The sequence below is a fragment of the Ranitomeya variabilis genome, chromosome 1 (genome assembly GCF_051348905.1).
Source record: "Ranitomeya variabilis isolate aRanVar5 chromosome 1, aRanVar5.hap1, whole genome shotgun sequence".
Classification (NCBI taxonomy): Eukaryota; Metazoa; Chordata; class Amphibia; order Anura; family Dendrobatidae; genus Ranitomeya; species Ranitomeya variabilis.
Genome location: NC_135232.1, coordinates 848,620,875 through 848,642,216, shown reverse-complemented (window position 1 = coordinate 848,642,216; position 21,342 = coordinate 848,620,875). Strand labels below are relative to the sequence as shown.

Genomic DNA, 21,342 nt, shown 5'->3' with positions numbered 1-21,342 from the left:
CCATAGGGTACAGTGTACTGTACCCTGCATGGAAAACAGCTGCGGAACCGCAGCGGCAAAACCGCCGCGGTTCCGCGGTAAAAAACGCACTGTGTGAACATGGCCTTATTATAACTATTTGGTCCCTAATACTTACCTTACATATTGGAACAAACAGTTGGTACCTCTTACTATGACCATATATGCATATTTTTGACAAGCATATGCAATTTCTTAGGCTAAGTTCACACTCGCGTATCTGTGCGCAGCGTATCATCTGCATGCGCAAACACATGCCAAAACGCATTCAAATGCATGCTTACTCTGCCTTTTTTTTATCAGCATCAGCTTACTCATGACGCCAAAAAAAGCTGCATTTCCATGCTTTTGTATGTGTTTTTGCATGCGTTTGCGTTTTTTCTGCGCATGCGTTCGAATTTTGCAATGAATTTTGTATTCAGCAAATGCTGTTCCAGGAGAATTTCCTTGACAAAAGCCACACCTAATGTGCGTGTCTCATGGGGATTCTGTATATATAGACGCTACACAGATGAAATCCTCGTGGTGGATGCTGCTTGCTGCAGGGGTGCTGCACTCTGGAGCATGGTGGATGCTGCTGGGGTGCTGCACTCTGGAGCGTGGTGGATGCCGCTTGCTGCTGGGGTGCTGCACTCTGGAGCGTAGTGAATGCTGCATCCTGGAGGGTGGTGGATGCTGCTTGTTGAATGAATGTATGCACTTGCATATTTAAGTTCTCAGCAAGCTTGCCGACTTATTAATATTGATTCTTTTCTACTGTTGCACAATTGAAATATATGCGCTTATGTAGACCTATAAAGAGTTCAGTTGTGTATTTATCTTGTCTTGGGGGGGGGGCGGGGGCAAACGAATCATGAGGTCCACATTGTGCTCTATTTCATGGAACAGAAAGGTGCCTTAGTGCTTCAAAGTGCTTAATAGAGAAAAAGCAGAAAAAATGGATCCCACAAAGGTGGGTAATCCTTGAGAGAGAACAGGATGCTCCTCTTCCTGCAAAAGATGGGCTGATCTGTGTCCGCTGTATTGGGGTAGAAGAATCGTCTTTCACCTGCCTGCATCTGCAGCTCTTTTGAGTAGCTGGTCTGGCGTGATATCACCTGTTCGGCACACCTCAATGATAGTGTTACGAAAGACCGAAAGAAGCAATGCACTCACTCCTGTTCTGCAGTCACAGATCACTGTCATAGCTGATGAAATGGATCATGCAAATCGATTTACATCAACTCTGCTTGATATCTTTAGTAAATGTTCTATTCTTGTAGGACTATTTAAGTAAAGTATCCCAGTTTTGCTAAAGATATTGATACTGACTCTTCTGCTTCTTTTCAGGCTCAGCAGACTTGTGAACACTGTAACAGTATTTTTGGGGACTATTACTGTGGTGTATGTCATCTCTATGATAAGGACAAGAAACAGTATCATTGTGATGGCTGCGGTATATGCAGGTATGATGTAATATGGACAAACCAGTACCAGGGAGATGTCCTATTATGAGGGTTTGTGGACTATTTGATGATTAACTTTTCATGATATTTCTCCATCACTTACAAACCTCTACTGACACTGCCACATTTTTGAAAGTCTGAGGTGTGCTTCATTCTCTGGTGAAGAGTGGGTCCTCGTCTGTCCAGGTTGGGAAGGGGGGCAGCTTGAAATATTGACAGGTCCACACACCTGCAAGGAAGCCACACATCAGAAATTTTTTCATCGGTGCACTGTTCGTTTTAAACCCTTCAAGACGCAGCCCTTTTTTCTCTCGCCTCCTTCCCAGAGCCATAACTTTTTTTTATTTTTTCGTCAATATGGCGATGTGAGGGCTTATTTTTTGCGGGACGAGTTGTACTTTTGAAAGACACCATTGGTTTTACTGTCTTGTACTAGAGAACGGGAAAAAAATTCCAAGTGTGGTGAAATTGCAAAAAAATTGCAATCCCACACTTGTTTTTTGTTTGGCTTTTTTTGCTAGGCTGCCATTGTGATTCTCGAGTTCATAGACCCCAAACATGTCTAGGTTATTTTTTATCTAAGAAAAAAATTGCATTTTCCGATACCCGTAGCGTTTCCATTTTTTGGGATCTCGGGTCGGGTGAGCGCTTATGTTTTGCGTGCCGAGCTGACGTTTTTAATGATACCATGTTTGTGCTGATACGTTCTTTTGATCGCCTGTTATTGCATTTTAATGCAATGTTGCGGTGACCAATATTAATTGATCTAGCGATTCTGAACACGGCGATACCAGATTATGTGTATGTTTTGATTTTTTTTTTTTTTTTTAATCTTGAATGGGGCGAAAGGGGGGTGATTTAAACCTTTAAATTTTTTTTTATTTTTTTCATAATTTTTAAAATATTTCTTTTTCTCTTCGCCACGACAGCACCCACTTGAGAGAGGGGATCCGCCCCTAGGAACAGGAAACCCTATGGAGAGATAAAAGGGGCGGTCCCACTCGCTCCCACAGTTGGTTTCCTGTTCCTACGGGAGACGCATGGAGAGAAGAGGATGCCCAGCCTGGATGCCGCTTGCGCAGTTTACCTTAACGGGACGGCAAGGGCTCCAGAGCTGGAAGCAGCGTCGGGGGTCCTAATGCAGCTTCCCCCCTCTGCTGGCAGCTACCGTGAGGCCAGGTCTGGGGAGTCGCCTGGCTCACGGAGATCCTTCCGGCTGACCTGCGGGGATTGAAACGCTGAGGTAGGAGATCCTGCGACGCCATCTCCGGTGGTGTGCAGGCAGCGTGCAGCCCAGTATAGTTTCCCCCGGATGTGTTGCCACAGACTTCCGGGGTGATGCAGGAGGTAGGACGGCGCCTGCGTTAATACCGGTGGGTGCGCAGACGCATACAGCATGACCCCGACCCGGAAGTATCGTTCACTTCCGGGTGCGACAGGAAGAAGATGGCGGCCCCCATCAACAAAAGGACGCCGGCGCTGATACTCCGGCGTCCATCATGGCATCTCCCCAGGACCCGGCGATGGCTTCATCTGAAGTCACCGCTATTACGCCAGTCAGCCATACAAGCAGCGGTCGCTCAAAGAGCAGATCCTCTACAAAGAGCACCAGGGATAAAAGATCGGACCGATCTATTCTTCCATCTGTGCCTCCGTCTCCTCCTCATCAGCCGGTACCGTAGCAGCAGCTTCACTGGGGTGAGTGTGCATCTACCCTATTAGGCTGATTATACTTCCCTCTTTGTCTTTCCCTAGGCGAAAAGAACGGGAAAAACCAAACACAAGCAATGTGCTTTATGTTCCCAGGCGCTCCCGGATAGTTATATAAAGAAGTTGTGCCACTCATGCATCGAATCCACCTTACGTGAGGAATCTTCAGTAAGGTCGGAAGATATAAGGAAAATGATAAGAGATGAATTACAGGCCTTACAAAGCTTGGAAAGTATTCCTGAGTGTAAGGATAGGAAAAAATATAATTCGCCCACATCTGAACAGTCTTCTGATATTGAGGATAAAGATTCGGACGGTTCCGAAGAAATTATTTCCTCAGATGGCGAACAGGATACATGCTTTCCCACAGACAGAATTGATAATTTAGTCAAATCAGTATGTAACACCATGGGCATTGAAGACACTAAAAACCCTAAAATACCACAGGACATAATGTTTGCTGGCCTGTCAGAAAGGAAAAGACCTTCTTTTCCAGTAATTCCACCAATAAAAAATTTGGTCAAAAAAAAATGGGAAAGCCAGGGACAAAGAGGGTTGCCGTCCTCGTCAAAAAGACGCTATCCCTTTAATGACGAAGATTTCTCCACATAGTCAAAAGCCCCAAAGGTAGATGCGGCAGTGGCATCCACATCTAGGAAATCTTTGCTGCCCGTGGAAGATTCGGGTTCTTTACAAGACCCGCTTGACAGAAAAGCTGATTCTCTTTTAAAAAGAGCATGGGAATCCTGTACAGGAGCATTCAGACCGGCTATATCAGCTACATGCACTGCTAGGTCCATGTTAGTCTGGTTGAACGACCTAGAAGGAGGATTGAGAGGTGGCCTTTCCAGAGATAAACTTATATCATCTATACCGTTGATCAGAGGGGCTACAGCCTTTTTGGCGGATTCATAAGTTGACTCCATACGGTTAGCGGCCAAATCGTCAGGTCTGACTAACGCAGCTCTCCGGGCTCTGTGGCTAAAGGGGTGGAAAGGAGATCCCCAAACGAAATCTAAATTGTGGCCTTCCATTCCAGGGTGAGTACCTATTTGGTACTAAATTAGATGAAATACTAACCAAAGCGGGTGAGAGAAAGAAGGGGTTCCCCAATAATAATTATCTTCCATCCTATAGGAGAGCGTTCCGGAAGCCTATATTTAATAAAAGAAAGGACTTTAAAAACCAGGACCGCTGGGCCAATAGAGACTCCAAACAGAAAGGAGCATTTTTTGGGAAGCGCCCATTTAAATGTGAAGATAAACCCCGTTAGGACAGAACTACCGTTGGTGGTAGATTGCCATTTTTCTCTACACAATGGCTGGCAATAACTTCCAATTCTTGGGCAACTAGCCTCATAACTACTGGTCTAAAGTTTAAAATTTGCCTGAGTCCCTCCGGACTCATTCTTATTGACTTCCTTGAAGGGAACCTGTCACCCCGTTTTTCCAAGATGAGATAAAAATAGCGTTAAATAGGGGCAGAGCTGTGCTTTACATTAGTGTATTTTTTGTGCCTTTATTCCCCACCTATGCTGCCGAAATACCTTTGTAAAGTCGCCGTTTTGGGCTGTCACTCACGCTGGTCTGGTCATATGGGCGTGGTGACATCGCTGTTTCTCCCCCAGATCTTGCTCAGCTTTCCGTTGGTGGCGTAGTTGTGTGCGCATGCCCAACAGGCGAATCCACTGCGCAGCTGAAGAAAAAGAGCGCGATCTGCACTATTCAGCGGTTTATCGGTGGGCGCGGCCATCTTCCTGAGGCCGCGCGTGCGCAGATGGTAGTGCTCAGCTTCCCGGGTCTTCAGGAAAATGGCCACGGGATGCCGCCCGTGCGCAGATGGAGATCGCGGCTGCCATTTTCCTGAAGCCCCGGGAAGCCGAGCACTACCATCTACGCACGCGCGGCCTCAGGAAGATGGCCGCGCCCACCGATAAACCGCTGAATAGCGCAGATCGCGCTCTTTTCCTTCAGCTGCGCAGTGGATTCGCCTGTTGGGCATGCGCACACCACTACGCCACCAACGGAAAGCTGAGCAAGATCTGGGGGAGAAACAGCGATGTCACCACGCCCATATGACCAGACCAGCGTGAGTGACAGCCCAAAACGGCGACTTTACAAAGTTATTTCGGCAGCATAGGTGGGGAATAAAGGCACAAAAAATACACTAATGTAAAGCACAGCTCTGCCCCTATTTAACGCTAATTTTATCTCATCTTGAAAAAACGGGGTGACAGGTTCCCTTTAAGGTCTCAATCACAACAAGAGGCCTTAGAGCAGGAAATAATAAATCTCCTATCTAAAGGGGTATTAGTGGAAGTTACTTTTCATCAAAAAGAAAAGGGATTTTATTCCCCTTTGTTTTTTATTCCAAAACCAGACGGGTCATTCAGAACGATAATTAACCTTAAGAGACTAAACGTCTTCTTAGAAAATCAAACTTTTAAAATGGAGTCTATCCGGTCAACTATAAAACTTCTGTTTCCCCATTGCTTTATGGCAGTACTTGACCTTTAAAGATGCGTATTACCATCTTCCAATCTTCATTGAACATCAACACTATCTACGGGTGGCAGTTATGATGAAAGGTCAAATAAGGCATTATCAATATACAGCAATGCCCTTTGGACTGTCGATAGCTCCGAGAGTCTTCACAAAATTAATGTCAGAAGTAATGTCATTTTTGAGGTTAAAAGACACCCTCATAATACCATATTTAGATGACCTTTTGATAGTGGGGAATTCCCCTTCTCAATGCCATCAACGTCTATTTGATACAGTTTCGTCCCTGCAGGAATTGGGGTGGTTAGTAAATTAGGAAAAATCCAGATTGTCCCCCACAACTCGACAAACTTTTCTAGGACTTATTCTAGATTCCATAAATCAGAGGTGCTTCCTTCCAGATTCTAAACAATCAGCAATTCTAAACAAAGTTCAATCAGTGATTAATAACCCCCTAATTTCCCTAAGAGAAGGTATGTCCCTCCTTGGTTCTTTCACGTCATGCATTCTGGCTGTCCCGTGGGCTCAATTCCATACTAGGAAGTTACAGTATACAATTCTACAAGAAGAAGAAAGATTACAGGGTCAATTAGATGGTCGGTTATCCTTACCAACAGACGTGTTACAATCTCTGACCTGGTGCTTAGATCTGAATCATCTTACCAGTGGGGTCCCCTGGGTGGTTAATCCTTTGAAAACGATCTTCACTGATGCCAGTCCTAGTGGTTGGGGAGCACACTTAGGAGATCAATAGTTCAGGGTCTGTGGTCTCTTAGAGAATCAAATGATTCTTCTAATGAAAAAGAACTAAAGGCTATCTATCATGCCATATGTAAATTCCTTCCGCAGCTACACGGAACGCATACAAGAATTTTTTCAGACAACATGACAGCGGTCGCATACATAAATCATCAAGGCGGAACAAGATCAGAAGCTCTCATGTCTATAGCCGGTGACATTCTAACCATAGCAGAAGAACACCTTCTTTCCTTATCAGCACTGCATGTCAGAGGAGTCGACAATTCAAAAGCAGATTTCCTCAGCCGTCACGCCCTCCACCAAGGAGAGTGGGTTCTCAGTCGTCGTATCTTCTTAATGATCACCAAAAAATGGGGCACTCCCGAGATAGACCTTTTTGCGACAAAAGACAACAAGTAAGTCAAAAAGTTCGCTTCATTGTTCCGGTCCGACAATCCCAATATCTTCGATGCCCTGCAAGTCCCATGGACATTCCGGAAAGCATATGCCTTTCCTCCGTTGATACTTCTACCAACCGTGATCAGGAAGATAAGGGAGGACAGAGCAAACGTGATCTTCATAGCTCCGTTTTGGCCCAAGAGACCATGGTTTTCCTGGCTGAGAGCCATGTCAATCTCAGACCCATGGATTCTCCCGGAGGATCAGGATCCTCTCTTCCAGGGTCCCTTCAACCACCCTCATGTGAAGGGCCTACGGTTGACAGCCTGGAATTTGAGAGGCAGCTGCTAAAACTAAGAGGCTTTTCAAACAAAGTAATTGACACTCTTCTACTAAGTAGAAAAAAATCCACCACATCTATTTATGTAAGAGTGTGGAAAAAATTTCTAAGCCTCTACCCGACAGCCCTGTCAAACGAAATTCACATTCCTATGATTTTAGAATTTCTTCAAAAAGGGCGCGATTTAGGTCTGGCAGTCAGTACCTTAAAAGTACACATTTCTGCTCTTGGAGCTTTATATGGTCACGATATTGCAGGTAACAAGTGGGTAGCCATATTTGTTGCAGCATGCCAAAGGTCAGAGACAGTTCAAATTCCCCATGTACCACCTTGGGATATTAATTTAGTCCTCGAAGCTCTGACAGGGTACCCTTTTGAGCCACTACATTCAGCTCACATAAAACACGTCTCCATCAAGACAGCTCTTCTTGTCGCCTTAGTATCGGCAAGAAGGGTAAGTGACATACAGGCATTATCAATAGATCCTCCTTTTCTGTCAATATTTCCAGATAGAGTTGTCCTAAAAACGGACCCTTCCTACTTACCCAAAGTATGCACTAAATTTCATAGATCACAAGAAATTTTCCTTCCTTCCTTCTATGATAACCCTACAAATCAGGAAGAACAAAAATACCATACATTAGATGTGAGGAGGGCCATAATAGCTTATTTAGATAGAACTAGCGCCTGGAGGAAGAGCAGGGTTCTCTTTGTTTCCTTCCAGGGTCATAGAAAAGGAGCTGGAATCACGAATATGTCTGGCCTATTCATCTAAAGGGGAGAACCCGCCTGAGACCATAAAAGCACATTCCACCCGGGCGATAGCATCATCCTGGGCTGAACGACCGGAGGTTCCAATAGAACTAATATGTAAGGCCGCAACCTGGTCTTCTCCTACTACCTTCTATAATCACTAGAGATTGGATTTATCTACTTCATCTGACCTGTCTTTCGGTAGATCAGTTCTTAACACGGTGATCCCTCCCAAATAACTATCTCTGAAAGTCTCTCAAGTGGGTGCTGTCGTGGCGAAGAGAAAACACCAGATTACTTACCGGTAATGCTCTTTTATAGAGCCACGACAGCACCCCTTCACTTCCCTTCCTAATAAGTTAATTTTGCATATGAGCACCGTTAAGGGTGATTAGTTCTGCCATACTTAAGTTAACTAATGATAAATGATGATATCGAATTGCCTACTAAATCTGGTGGGCGGTTCCTCGCAATCTCTGTAACCCAACTGTGGGAGCGAGGGGGACCTCTCCTTTTATCTCTCCATAGGGTTTCCTGTTCCTAGGGGCGGATCCCCTCTCTCAAGTGGGTGCTGTTGTGGCTCTATAAAGGAGCATTACCGGTAAGTAATCCGGTGTTTTTAACTTTTGCCATGACTGGATCGGCTCTGCTACATAAGAGCGATCATTAGATCGCCTCTATGCAGCTGAATTACAGGCTTGCTATGAGCGTCGACCACAGGGTGGCGCTCACAGGAAGCCGGCATCAACAACCATAGAGGCCTCTGGTTTCTATGCAGACGCATCGCTGACCCCCGATCACATGACGGGGGTCGGCAATGCACGCATTTCCGGCCTTATGGTCGGAAGCGGTAGTTAAATGCCGCTGTCAGCGTTAGACAGCGGCATTTAACTAGTTAATAACGGCGGGTGGATCGCGATTCCACCTGCCACTATTGCGCTCACATGTCGGCTGTACAAAACAGCTGACATGTCGCGACTTTGATGTGGGCTCAGCACCGCAGCCCACATCAAAGGGGGGAGACGCGACATGCGCTGTACTAGTACGACGCATGTTGTGAAAGGGTTAGTAGTGTGTTTTATATAAAAAATACTTTTATTCAGATAACTGCGCATTGTAATGAGGCAGTGTGCCAATTATTAATTCTACTCATAGTTACGGCAGCATCAATCTGCAGACAGGTTCTATCTAGCGCCTAACTGACATTGGATGGACTGGTGTTTTATGCGCTTATCGTCCCCATACCATGTAACAGGTTTCGAAGCATGGCGACACAACAATTCGCAATAAATAAAAAAAAACTATGATTTTTATATCTCCTCAATTATACTATCCTGGACAATCGTATTTCCTGATCATTTTTACCAAACTATGAATGCAAAACAAATAAACTACATGAACTTTGGCAGAATTATATTTTATTCCCCCTTTTACTGCACTTTTCCAGTTATGTAGTGTATTGTGCGGTAAAGTGAATTGTGATATTTAAATATACAACATGTCCCCCAAGAACCCCTATATGGCTAAGTCGACGGAAAATGTAAAAAATTATGACTCTTGGAAGAGAGGGAGGAAAAACGAAAGTGTAAAAATAGAATATTTCCCCATCCTGAAGAAGATAAATTGCAGTGTCTTTAGAAAAGACTACCTGACATCCAATAGTCTGAGCGTTTTTACTATTTGTTTTCTCAACCTGTATATAAATTCATAATTGAGTGCTGAGGATTAGGGTGGCAATGCTACCATAACTGCTATGTGACAGCTGCTGGGTCACATTGTCATGGCTGATATGACATCACCAGTAAAGGGTAAAAGATTTTGTTAAAGGGGTATTCTCATCTCAAAGATTCTATAACAATATGTAGCAGGTATAATAATAGTATTAGTAAATACCTTCAATTAGAAAAATAGTATCGTTCTTATGATGAGCTATGTCACTTACCCCATGTAGTGAATGTGAAATAAGAATGTGCAGCAAATATTCCTGACTCTATGGAGGACTACATGGCAGTAGGCTTACCCTTCCTCTAACGATAATCATCTCCTGCTAATAATAGTGATTTTATCAAAACTACATCAAGATACCAAGTAAGTGGCACATCATTTTAATCATGGTCTCTGTTTCTACATTATGGTTCTCTAAGATAAGCTGTCAAGAACCTGGTGACAGATTCCCATTTACCATATATACTCGAGTATAAGTCAAGTTTTCTCAGCACGTTTTTGTGCTGAAAAAGCCCCCCTCTGTTTATACTCAAGTGAGGGTCCCACAAGATGAAGGGGGCGCAGCGGCAGCGGGTCACAGGAAGCAGGAGCCGGCTGCTGCGGTCAAATCCTGTGCCCACTGCTAAAGAGAATGGCAGTGAATATTCATTTCTCTTTAATAGTGGGCACAGTAGTGTAGGGCAGTGAATATTTATTTCCTTTAGTAGTGGGCACATGTGAAAGCCCAGCCGCTGCAGGAAGCCCACAGCTGCTGCTACTGTGCCCGCTACTAAAGAGCAATGAAAACTCACTGCTCTCCACGCACATAGTCCTGGCGTGGAGACCAGTGAGTATTTCGGCAGCTGTCCTTGGCTTGTAAGCAGCACATGACGTCTCTGTCATGCGCTGCTTACAAGCATAAAGCGGCTTCTGGCAACAAAACAAGATGCGAGGGAGTAAGTTTCTTTTTTTTCTTTACTCATAGGTGCCATGCATACAAGATAGGGATGAGGAGACCATGCGTACCAGGATAGGCATGAGGAGACCATGCGTACCAGGATAGGGATGAGGAGACCATGCGTACCAGGATAGGGATGAGGAGACCATGCGTACCAGGATGGGGAAGAGGAGGCCATGCATACCAGCATAGGGATGAGGGGGTTATGCATACCAGGATAGGGATGAGGAGACAATGCACACCAGGATAGGGATGAGGGGGCCATGCATACCGGGATAGGGATGATGGGGCCATGCATACCAGGATGGGGATGAGGAGCTATGTATACAAGGATGGGAATGAAGGGGCCATGCATACTAGGATAGGGATGAGAGGGCATGTATACCGGGATAGGGATGAGGAGACCATGCACACCAGGATGGGGATGAGGAGGCCATGCATACCAGGATAGGGATGAGGAGCCATGCATACCAGGATAGGGATGAGGAGCCATGCATACAAGGATGGGAATGAAGGGGCCATGCATACTATGATAGGGATGAGAGGGCATGCATACCAGAATAATAGGGATGAAGAGCCATGCTTACTAGGATGGGGATTAGGGGACAATGCATACCCGGCTTAAACTCGAGTCAATACGTTTTCCCAGGTTTTTTTGTGGTAAAATTGGGTGTCTCGGCTTATATTCGGGTCGGCTTATACTCGAGCATATACGGTATTAAAAGCATAACATAAGGCATTAAAAAGCAATCAAAAGATGCTGCTACAATCCTGTAGATGGACAAAAAAAGTTTTAATTAAAGTTCAATATAAAAAAAATCCCCACCTACAGTCATAAGAGCCTTTAAAATAGTCTGCTTTTTTATTGTACAGTAAAGATCAGATAAAATTAGTACCAAAAAATAATTCAACGTATGGCTATGTCTGTGTGGCTATATACCAATAAAATAGAGAAATTATTTTACCAAACAAGTACAGAACATTGCAAGTTAACATTTCTCCAGAGTAAATATGTAATCAACTAAAATGGAGCTAATCAATAATACAACTTATCCCGAAAAATACTAGTCCGTTTACCAGCCACATTGGCAGGGAAAAAGACAAAACAATGACTTCAGAAATTTTCTTTTTAGGTCCAAATCATTAAGGGGCTCAACTATTAATCGGGGAATGTTCATTGTGCTTCTGTAGCATGCTGAGACTCTCCTGTCTGACTTTGAGACCTACAGTATATTTTCGGATGTTTTTATATTTCATTACATACATACTGTATTTTTTTTCTTTAGGATTGGCCCAAAGGAACTGTTTGAACATTGTACAAAGTGTAATTTATGTCTGCCCTTAAGCTTCAGAGGAAACCACAAGGTAAGAAATCAATATCTACTTCTCGCTCTTTAATCTGTAATAAATATGTTTGGCTCTTGTGACAATATAATGCTGCAGAGTTATGGATCTCTATGAAACTGGACGCAACACAAATAAGGGTAACGCCAGGGACTTGCGAGCAGTAAAGCCTATTAAATTACATTTGTAAAATGTATTTTTAATTTTTAACCACTGAAATGCACAGTCTCTTTTCAGCATTTTTATTTCTGTAATTGTTATGTTGAACATAAATGTTCTATATTTTCATAATTAATTTTTTTTACATACTGTCTTTTTTTATGTAAAATTGTTTTCTTATTTTTTTTAACCCATTGCCTATACAGCTAGTTTGCATTTGTTTCCCCTTCTTACAAAACCATAACTGATTTTCTATTCTATACCGTGTAAAATAGCACTGATAAATACCATCCTGCGTTGCCTATATACTATTAGTATATGGACCTTGGTAGCACTCCTTGTGGGACAGGACACATCTGCGAGACTGTATCACATCGAGCTGCGTGTGACCGGAGCGTAAGTGCGAATGGAAGCAAGTGTGTGACTTGTGATTCGGTGAGGAGGTATTTGGGAATCCTGCAGCAAATATATGTGTGAACAGCTGTGAGTTGCTAAATTGTGAATTGCTGAGTGCTTTTCTACCTGTTTAATTTTGTTGGGCTTTCTCAACCTATTTTTCTTTAAACAGGTTTTCAGTCTCTTATTTTACTATGTGTTTAAGGGTTAACTACATTGCACTTAAATCTTGAGGTGTAGCTATATTGATATAGGGTTAATTAAGGGTGGGGGTTCATAATTAAGGGTTTATAAGTGGCAGCTGGTTGGGGTTTCAGTCCTTTGGAAGTGCATTGAGCTGTTGGTTGAGTTGGTGCTAAAGGGAAAAAAAATCTCTTTAACACTAGAACTACTGATGGAGTCATTTTGACTCCTTTCGTTTTTTATTTCTCTTCTGTGACATTTTTCAGAATTCCAGCTTGAAACTCGGTGACTTTTCCTCAAATATGATGTGAAAAAAGATTTTGTGAGAATAAATAATTTTGGTAAAAAATTTGCGCGTTTTTTTCAAAATTTACCAAGAACTACTGAAGGGAGTCATTTTGACTCCCTACTATATTTTGAGGTCCTTTTGTCACTAAATGTTGCTATAAAGTTTTGTGCATAATTTTTTCACTCTGTCTTATTTACCCTGATGTTCATATAGATGTAGTTCAATTTACATGTCAACTTTTCACATTTTCCTTGTGTTTTATCTGCTTGTATTACTGTGTAATGCTGAACAAAATAGCTTGTTTACTCTAGGCTCTTATCTTATGCTAATGAAGGGTGGTGTTTTTCTAAGGTCCTAGCAGGAGACAGTATTCTGGATAGTAACTTTACTTTCAGTTCAGCTGAAAAGACAAAGAGAACAGACGCAGACATATGAGCTCTGAAGACTCATACAGGTATGAATTGTTATGAAATAGTTTAGCTGTCTGTCAACTGATTCAGCCCACCTACTTTTGAAGGTGGCAGAACAGTTATTATTTCTTTTAGTTTTCATTTCATTTCTATTTTTCAGCAGGGAACTATATAGAATTATGAAATTTGTGAGGAATATGGAGAGAAGACGTTTGATAAAGCCTCAGGATATTCTGGCTACTTTGCAATCCATACCGGAGGATGAATCGGAATCCGAATTGCAGGAACATGTATTTGATTCTGACAGTGATGAAGATTTCATTCCTCAGAACATATCAAGTGAATCTGAAGACTCAGAAGGAACAAATCCAGAAGCCAGAAGGTAAGTAGTTATGTGTATTTATTTGTTCTTCCACACACTGAGTTAGGGCCTGTGCACACTAGCAGAATTCTGGCTGAATAGCCATCTGGATATTGTTGCCGCAATACAGGCCGTACCTGCCCGCTCATGCCTGAAGCTCCGCTCCGAACCCCGGGCTGGAGCCGCTGTCAGGGACAGAGCAGCGCTTGCTTACGCGCGAGCACGGCTCCGTCCCAGACAGCGGCTCCAGCCCGGGGTTCGGAGCGGAGCTTCAGGTATGAAACTCTGCTCTGTACCTGAGCGGGCAGGTACGGGCCGGATTGTGGTGAGAATATCCGGTCGGATATTTCGCCGCTAATCCAGCCAGTGTGCACGGACCCTTACAAAACAAAAATTCTAAATATTCATCAACTTTTTTCCAGATATTCCAAGCACATCAACTGGGGATCGGGCTCATGCAGTTATGTTGCCTCGTGACCATCCTCCTGGTCGTGGACAGAAAAAATCAGCAAAACGTCCCAGAAATGAAAGAACAACAGATAACGATGGCGGCGAAGGTAATGCAACAACAAACACCAGAGAAGGCGAATCTGAAGGAATACTAGTTTCAGCGGATGGTATTCAATGGAAACCTGTTGAAATTGGACAACACTTGCCTGGTAGGCGTGACAGACAAAATATTCTTCGAGAAGCACCTGGCCCTACAGGATACGCCAGAAGAAATATCATTATCGATAGTCCTTTGAGCGCATGGCGTTTATTTTTTGATTCATATATATTGACACATATAAAGAACTTTACGCTTGCAGAAGCATGCAGGAACAATAATTTACAGTTTACTCTATCTGATGAGGAGCTAGATGCATTCATTGCGATATTCTATGCTCGTGGAATATCTGGCACGAACCGTCACTCGATTAGCAGTATTTGGTGTAATGACTGGGGAATACCGTTTTGCAAAGCGACAATGTCTAGGGACCGCTTTGTTGAAATTATGAGGTTTCTCAGATTTGATGAGAAATCTACTCGATCGGAGAGACTGCAAACGGACAAGTTTGCTCTATTTTCTACTGTGTGGGACAGGTTTATTGCAAATTGTATTGCGTGTTACAAACCTGGCCCATACATAACGGTGGATGAGCAACTTTTCCCAAGCAAAACTAGGTGTCCATTCACGCAGTACATGCCTTCCAAACCAGATAAATATGGCCACAAATATTGGCTAGCTGTTGATAAGGAGAGCAAATATCTGGCAAATGGCTTCCCTTATCTAGGCAAAGATGACACACGCCGTGCTGAGGACCGTTTAGCTGACCATGTGGTAATGAAGTTATTGGACCCGTTTTTGAAAAAAGGTCGCAATGTTACAACCGATAATTATTTTACTTCAGTAAAATTAGCTAAACAGCTAGAAAGCAAAGGAACAACCATCGTGGGAACACTGAATAAGATAAGGCGAGAAGTGCCTAAAGAAATAAAATCCATGAAAGAGGAATTGTACAACACTAAAGTGTTTAGAAATTAAGACAATTTTACACTTACAGTATATCAAGGAAAGCCCAACAAAAATGTTGTCATTTTGAGTTCCGTCCATCCAGATGTTGTTGTTGCGTCTGATTCCGCTAAAAAAAACTCCAGAAACGGTAAAGTTTTACAATTAAACAAAATATGGAGTAGATGTAGTGGATCAGATGGCACGAAAATATACCACACGAACATCCACAAGGAGATGGCCTGTTCATGCATTTGAAAATGCCTTAGACTTTGCGGGTATAAATGCAAAACCCACCAAAAAATGTCACGCAAGGCATTTTTGCAAACGCTTGTGAGAGAGTTGAGTGGTCCTTATGTCACAGATAGGGAAAAGGGTTCCACGTCCCAAGTTTCTACATGTTCAGAAGTGATGGTTCAAACAAAATTTTGCCAGATCAAAGAAAAGTGCAAGAAAAATAGATCTGTCGGCAATTGTAAGACTTGTGGTAAGTCTTTGTGTGGGCAATGTACTGCCATAAATCAAAGGCAATGCCTAAAATGCGAAACACCAAATGTTTAGAAGGTGAATTCTGCGCCATATTTTCATTTTTATGCTCCTCCACCTACATTTTCTCTGCTTTTTGTTCTTCAGTTGTTGTTTATATGTGTGCACTTGAATAAAAAAAAGTTTGAAAAACGTCTATTATAATTATTGTTATTTTCTGTAGAAAAATAAGAAAAGTAGAAAAATAAGAAAAGCAGAAAAAAAACAATCAAAAGCATTACTGTTGGATCTCACAATAATAATACATTACAAAAAATATAATTAATAATAAATAACCACAAATTAAACTCTAAAAATAAACGAAAACAAGCAAGGAGTCAAAATTACTCCTTTCAGTAGTTCTAGGCGGGGTCACGAGTCCAGTAGTCCTAGTGTTAAATCTTCTTCCTTAGCGAGTGTGAATGAGCTGCCTGTGAACGAAAGTAAGTGTGAGACTTGTGATTCGGTGACTTTGGATTCAGGAAGCTTACAAGGGAGGAATTACCGAATTGCTGTTTGCATTTTATTAGTACTCTACATTTTTTTTTTACTTAACTTTTCTTTCTGGTGCAATCCCCATTAGGAAATGAGCTCCATAATTAACAATGCCATCCAGTGTACATCTTGCCACATGTATGCAATCCTTGAACAGCTGGTCGAGGGTGCATAGTGCTGTGCGAGATGTGAGCACGTTGTGCATATGGAAGCCCAGGTCCTGGAGCTAAATGTGCAGCTGGCAACACTGAGATCCATTGACAATATGGAAAGGAGTCTGCTGCTCACTGAGCAGGCACTCAATGGGATAGATGATGGGTAGGATGTTAGTATGGAGCTGCAGGATAGTGAGGCAGCTAGCTGGGTGACAGAAGGTGGGGTAGAGGGAAGAGTGCCAGGGAGGCTAGTCCTGATCTGGCACACCCCAATAAGTTTGCTAAGTTGGCAGCTCAGGGGGTGTCAGTACAGGGGTAGCACTGCTGCATCAAGGCATGTCCTCTGATAGCCGGAGCAGTGTCTGCTCCAGTAAGGGGGGGAAATAGGAAAGCAGGGCAGGCCAGACAGGTGCTGGTAGTGGGGGACTCAATTATTAGGGGAACAGGGCAATCTGTCACAAAGTCAGGGATCGTTGAACAGTGTGCTGCCCACCTGGTGCTCGAGTCTGACACATCGCTGATCGGGTTGACAGATTACTGGCAGGGGCTGGTGAGGACCCAGCGGTAATGGTGCACATTGGCACAAATGACAAAGTTAGAGGTGGGTGGAAGGTCCTTAAAGATAATTTCAGGGGGGCGTGGCCTAGCACCTGTGAGCGAACAGCTTCTGGAGCTCCTCTGCTGTAACCCTCCATTAATCCTGTTTTAAGTCCCTCCTGAGAGCCGGTAACTAGTGATGAGCAAGTGTACTCATTGTTCGGGTTTTCCCGAGCACGCTCGGGTAACCTCCGAGTATTTGATTGCGATTTAGTTTTCATCGCGGCAGCTGAATGATTTACAGCTACTAGCCTGCTTGATTACATGTGGGGATTCCCTAGCAACCAGGCAACCCCCACATGTACTTAGCCTGGCTAGTAGCTGTAAATTATTCAGCTGCCGTGATGAAAACTAAATCCCCGAGCAGTCATAAATACTCGGAGTTCACCCGAGTGTGCTTGGGAAAACCCGAGCAACAAGTACACTCGGTCATCACTACCGGTAACTCTTTGTGCTGGTGGGGGAGGATATCGGAGGTCGGTCCCGACGTGTGGTGCTGCGGGAAGCTGATGAGATGGTGCAGAAGTGGCAGCAGGACACCAAGGCAGGAGCTGCGAGCCGGACCCAAGATAGCGCTGAGAGCGCGGAGGCGGTGGAAAGGGCAGACGCTGCAAATGCTTCTTATGCAAAGAGGATGGAAGTTGCTGCCAGGCTGGAGAAATATGCCTGGGTGGACAGAGCCGAGAAAGAGGTGGCCGAAGAGGGAGAGGAAAAGATCAGAGAGAAAGTGAAAGAGCAAGGAGAAGACTCAGAGGATAAGGTACAGGGAGGACAGAAAGGGAGGAAGAATGGCGGGAAAAAGGTGTGGAGCAAGAGACAGTGAAGCAGCCTATAGTAGGGGTGCCCACATTGCGGGACATGTATGATTTGATCAGATCCTGCAAAACTGCAATAACGACCCTCACACAAAGAGTAAATGGTGTTAAAGAAGAAGTGGCTAAAGTAAAGGCAGACATGGATAAAGTTGATACTAGAGTGCAGTAGAGAAAGAGTAAGGGTACCGTCACACAGTGCCATTTTCATCGCTACGACGGCACGATCCGTGACGTCTCAGCGTCGTATGATTATCGCTCCAGCGTCGTAGACTGCGGTCACACTTTGCAATCACGGCGCTGGAGCGAAGTCCCCGGGTAACCAGGGTAAACATCGGGTTACTAAGCGCAGGGCCGCGCTTAGTAACCCGATGTTTACCCTGGTTACCAGCGTAAACGTAAAAAAAACAAACAGTACATACTTACATTCCGGTGTCTGTCCCCCGGCGTTCTGCTTCTCTGCACTGTGTAAGCACAGCGGCCGGAAAGCAGAGCGGTGACGTCAGACGACACCGCTGTGCTTGCTTTCCGGCCGGCAGGCGCTCACAGTGCAGAGAAGCTGAGACGCCGGAGGACAGACACCGGAATGTGAGTATGTACTGTTTGGTTTTTTTACGTTTACGCTGGTAACCAGGGTAAACATTGGGTTACTAAGCGCGGCCCTGCGCTTAGTTACCCGATGTTTACCCTGGTTACAAGTGAACACATCGCTGGATCGCTGTCACACACAACGATCCAGCGATTTCAGCGGGTGATCAAGCGACGAAAGAAAGTTTCAAACGATCTGCTACGACGTACGATTCTCAGCAGGGTCCCTGATCGCTGCTGCGTGTCAGACACTGCGATATCGTAACGATATCGCTAGAACGTCACGAATCGTCCCGTCGTAGCGATGAAAATGGCACTGTGACGGTACCCTAAGAGTGCTGGAGGACCAACTTTCTAAAATGCAGAAGTCTCACACTGTGTCTGCAGAAATGTGCTGCTCTGGCTAACAAAAACAATGATCTGGAAAATTGATCAAGGAGGAATAATGTGAGACGTGGGCATCTCTGAAAAGGCTGAAGGGATTGATCCTACAAAGTTTGTTGAGGAATGGCTTCATAATAAGATCGGTGCTGATAACCTGTCTAAGTTATTTGTGGTGGAAAGAGCACATCGCGTTCCTATGAGACCCCTCTCGCTGGTGTACCCCCCCCCCCCTTGTGCTATGCTTGCTAGGATCCTTAATTATAGAGACATTATATTGAAGAAAGCAAGAGCTGCTGAGGACATGTGCATTAATGGCCAAAAGATCTCTATTTACCCTGATTATTCGGCTGAGGTGCAAAAGCAGATGATGAGTTATGGATCGGTAAAGAAGAAACAGAGACCTGAATTTGATCAGTACCTGGCAAAGCTTAGGGTTGTAGCCTTGGGAGCAGTGGCTAGGACTTCAATAAAAAGAAGCTCATAGCTGATAAGGAAAGAGGGAAATGAGAAGATGATGGTGAAAATAGAAATGTTGCCTTATAGAAGCCTCTGGATCCTGTTGTAATAGCTGGTGCGGACTACAGAGGGACTTATTGTAATAATGATGTTATGTATATGCGGAGGTGTTGTAGTTAGATAGCGGTTTAAAGACAACGCTGAAAGGTTAGCTAGACATTGGACTACCTCTGGTAAGAGAGGAGAAATATACCAACGGAATGGTTATGGTTTATTGTGTTAATGAATATTGGGGAGGGAGGGGAGGGTTGGGGTTTATTGTTGGAAAGTGGGATTTATTAAATACAAGGAACATCATTCTATTTTAAGGGGTTAGGAATTTGTTAACGTGTGGTTATATGATGGGGGATACAATTAAAGTCCTTAGTTGGAAAATAAGAGGGCTGTCGGAGGGAACGCGGAGAACGGCGATTATGGAATATGTTAGAAAAGGTGTCCAGATGTCATTTGTCTTCAAGAGACGAATCTACTTGGGGAAAAGGTGGAAGTGCTGAGGAGGTGGATTGGGAGGACATACCATTCTACATATTGTTCGTATGCTAGGGGGGTCTCCGTATTGATAAGAGCATCTACAGTCTTTGAAGAAATCAAGAGCCATGTAGATAGGGATGGTCAGTATGTTTTGATAATTTGCAAGATTTATGTGCAGCCATTGTGTATTGTAGCTGTGTATATCCCACCCCCGTATTCTGGGGAAAAAGGTTCAAGAGATATTTGAATTATATAGACGGGACATAGGATTGCCATTGTTAATTATCGGAGACTTCAATAACGTGTTAGATGAAGGGTGGGATTATTATTATTTATTTATATAGCACCATTAATTCCATGTTGCTGTACATGAGAAGGGGTTACATACAAATACAAATATCACTTACAGTAAACAAAACTAACAATAACAGACTGATACAGAGGGAAGAAGACCCTACTCTTGCGGGCTTACATTCTACAGGATTATGGCACAAGCAGGGAATAGGCAAGGGCACTAGAAAACTGTCATCATTTGGGAACTATATGAAAGAGTTGGGGATGGTAGATCTCTGGAGAGTGAGGAATCAAAACGAAGTTTGTTACTCCTGCTACTCTGCGACTTATGGGTCTCTCTCCAGAATTGATTTGGCATTGGGTAATGATCTAATGACACGCATGATCTGTGGGGTAGAATACCTCCTGAGAGTGATTTCAGATCACAAACCTATAGAGTTGTTAATTAGACGGACAGGAGGGATGATTGGATGGGTAGGCGGGTGGAGGCTGCACTCGCTATGGCTTGAACATATTAATATGGACGTAATTAAGAGGGAGGTTAAAGAATACTGGCTGTTTAATGATGATAGTGCTGGTAAGCAGATAGTCTGGAATGCCATGAAAGCTTTTTTGAGGAGCCTTCTTTTTAAGGAGATTTGTAAATGTAAATCCAAAACTAGGCTAGAAGATATGGAAGTCATAGAGACACTAGAAAAGGCAGAAAGGGACATGGCGACAAACCCATCAGTGGAATACCAGAGTAGATTTAGGGGAGCCCAGGAAGTGGTCAATAAGATATATATCAAGAAAGCGGAGAGAAGACGAGCATTCCAGAAAATATAGTTCTATGAGGAAGGGGACAGAGTGGGTTATTTGCTCTCGGTGGTGATGGCAGCACAGAAGAACTCATCATATGTATATAAACTAAGGACGTTGAGGGGACTGAGATAGTGGACACAGAGGGTATTCTGGGGGAGTTTAGAAGGTTTTATAAACAATTGTATGCATCTGGACTGAGGGCCTCATCAGGGGACATAGAATGATTCCTTGGAGTGGCGGGACTTCCCAATATTAAGGACTGTGATAGGAGGAGGTTGGAAGAACCTATAACGGAAGAAGAGATTAAAATTACTGTCATGTCAATGACAAATAATAGGGCCCCTGGAGCTGATGTACTCCCGGTTGAGATATATAAAAACTTGATGGATGTATCGGTGGCTAAATTAAAGGTAGTCTTTGAAGAGGTGTTAAAGGAAGGGGTGCTGCCGGAGTCCAGGAGAGAGGCAGTAGTGGTGGTTATTCCAAAGGAAGGTAAAGACCCTG

The 21,342-nt window shown here is 43.7% G+C and overlaps 1 protein-coding gene across 3 annotated transcripts in view; it reads left to right on the top strand.

The window, feature by feature from the left end:
* RCHY1 (ring finger and CHY zinc finger domain containing 1) overlaps positions 1–21,342 on the top strand; it is an 81,311-nt gene that overhangs the window by 22,433 nt on the left and 37,536 nt on the right. For all 3 annotated transcript variants that reach the window (XM_077276654.1, XM_077276661.1, XM_077276669.1), the window contains exons 3-4: positions 1,348–1,463; positions 11,853–11,931. In XM_077276654.1, the coding sequence (XP_077132769.1) occupies positions 1,348–1,463; positions 11,853–11,931 (195 nt within the window). The remainder of the gene's footprint in view (positions 1–1,347; positions 1,464–11,852; positions 11,932–21,342) is intronic.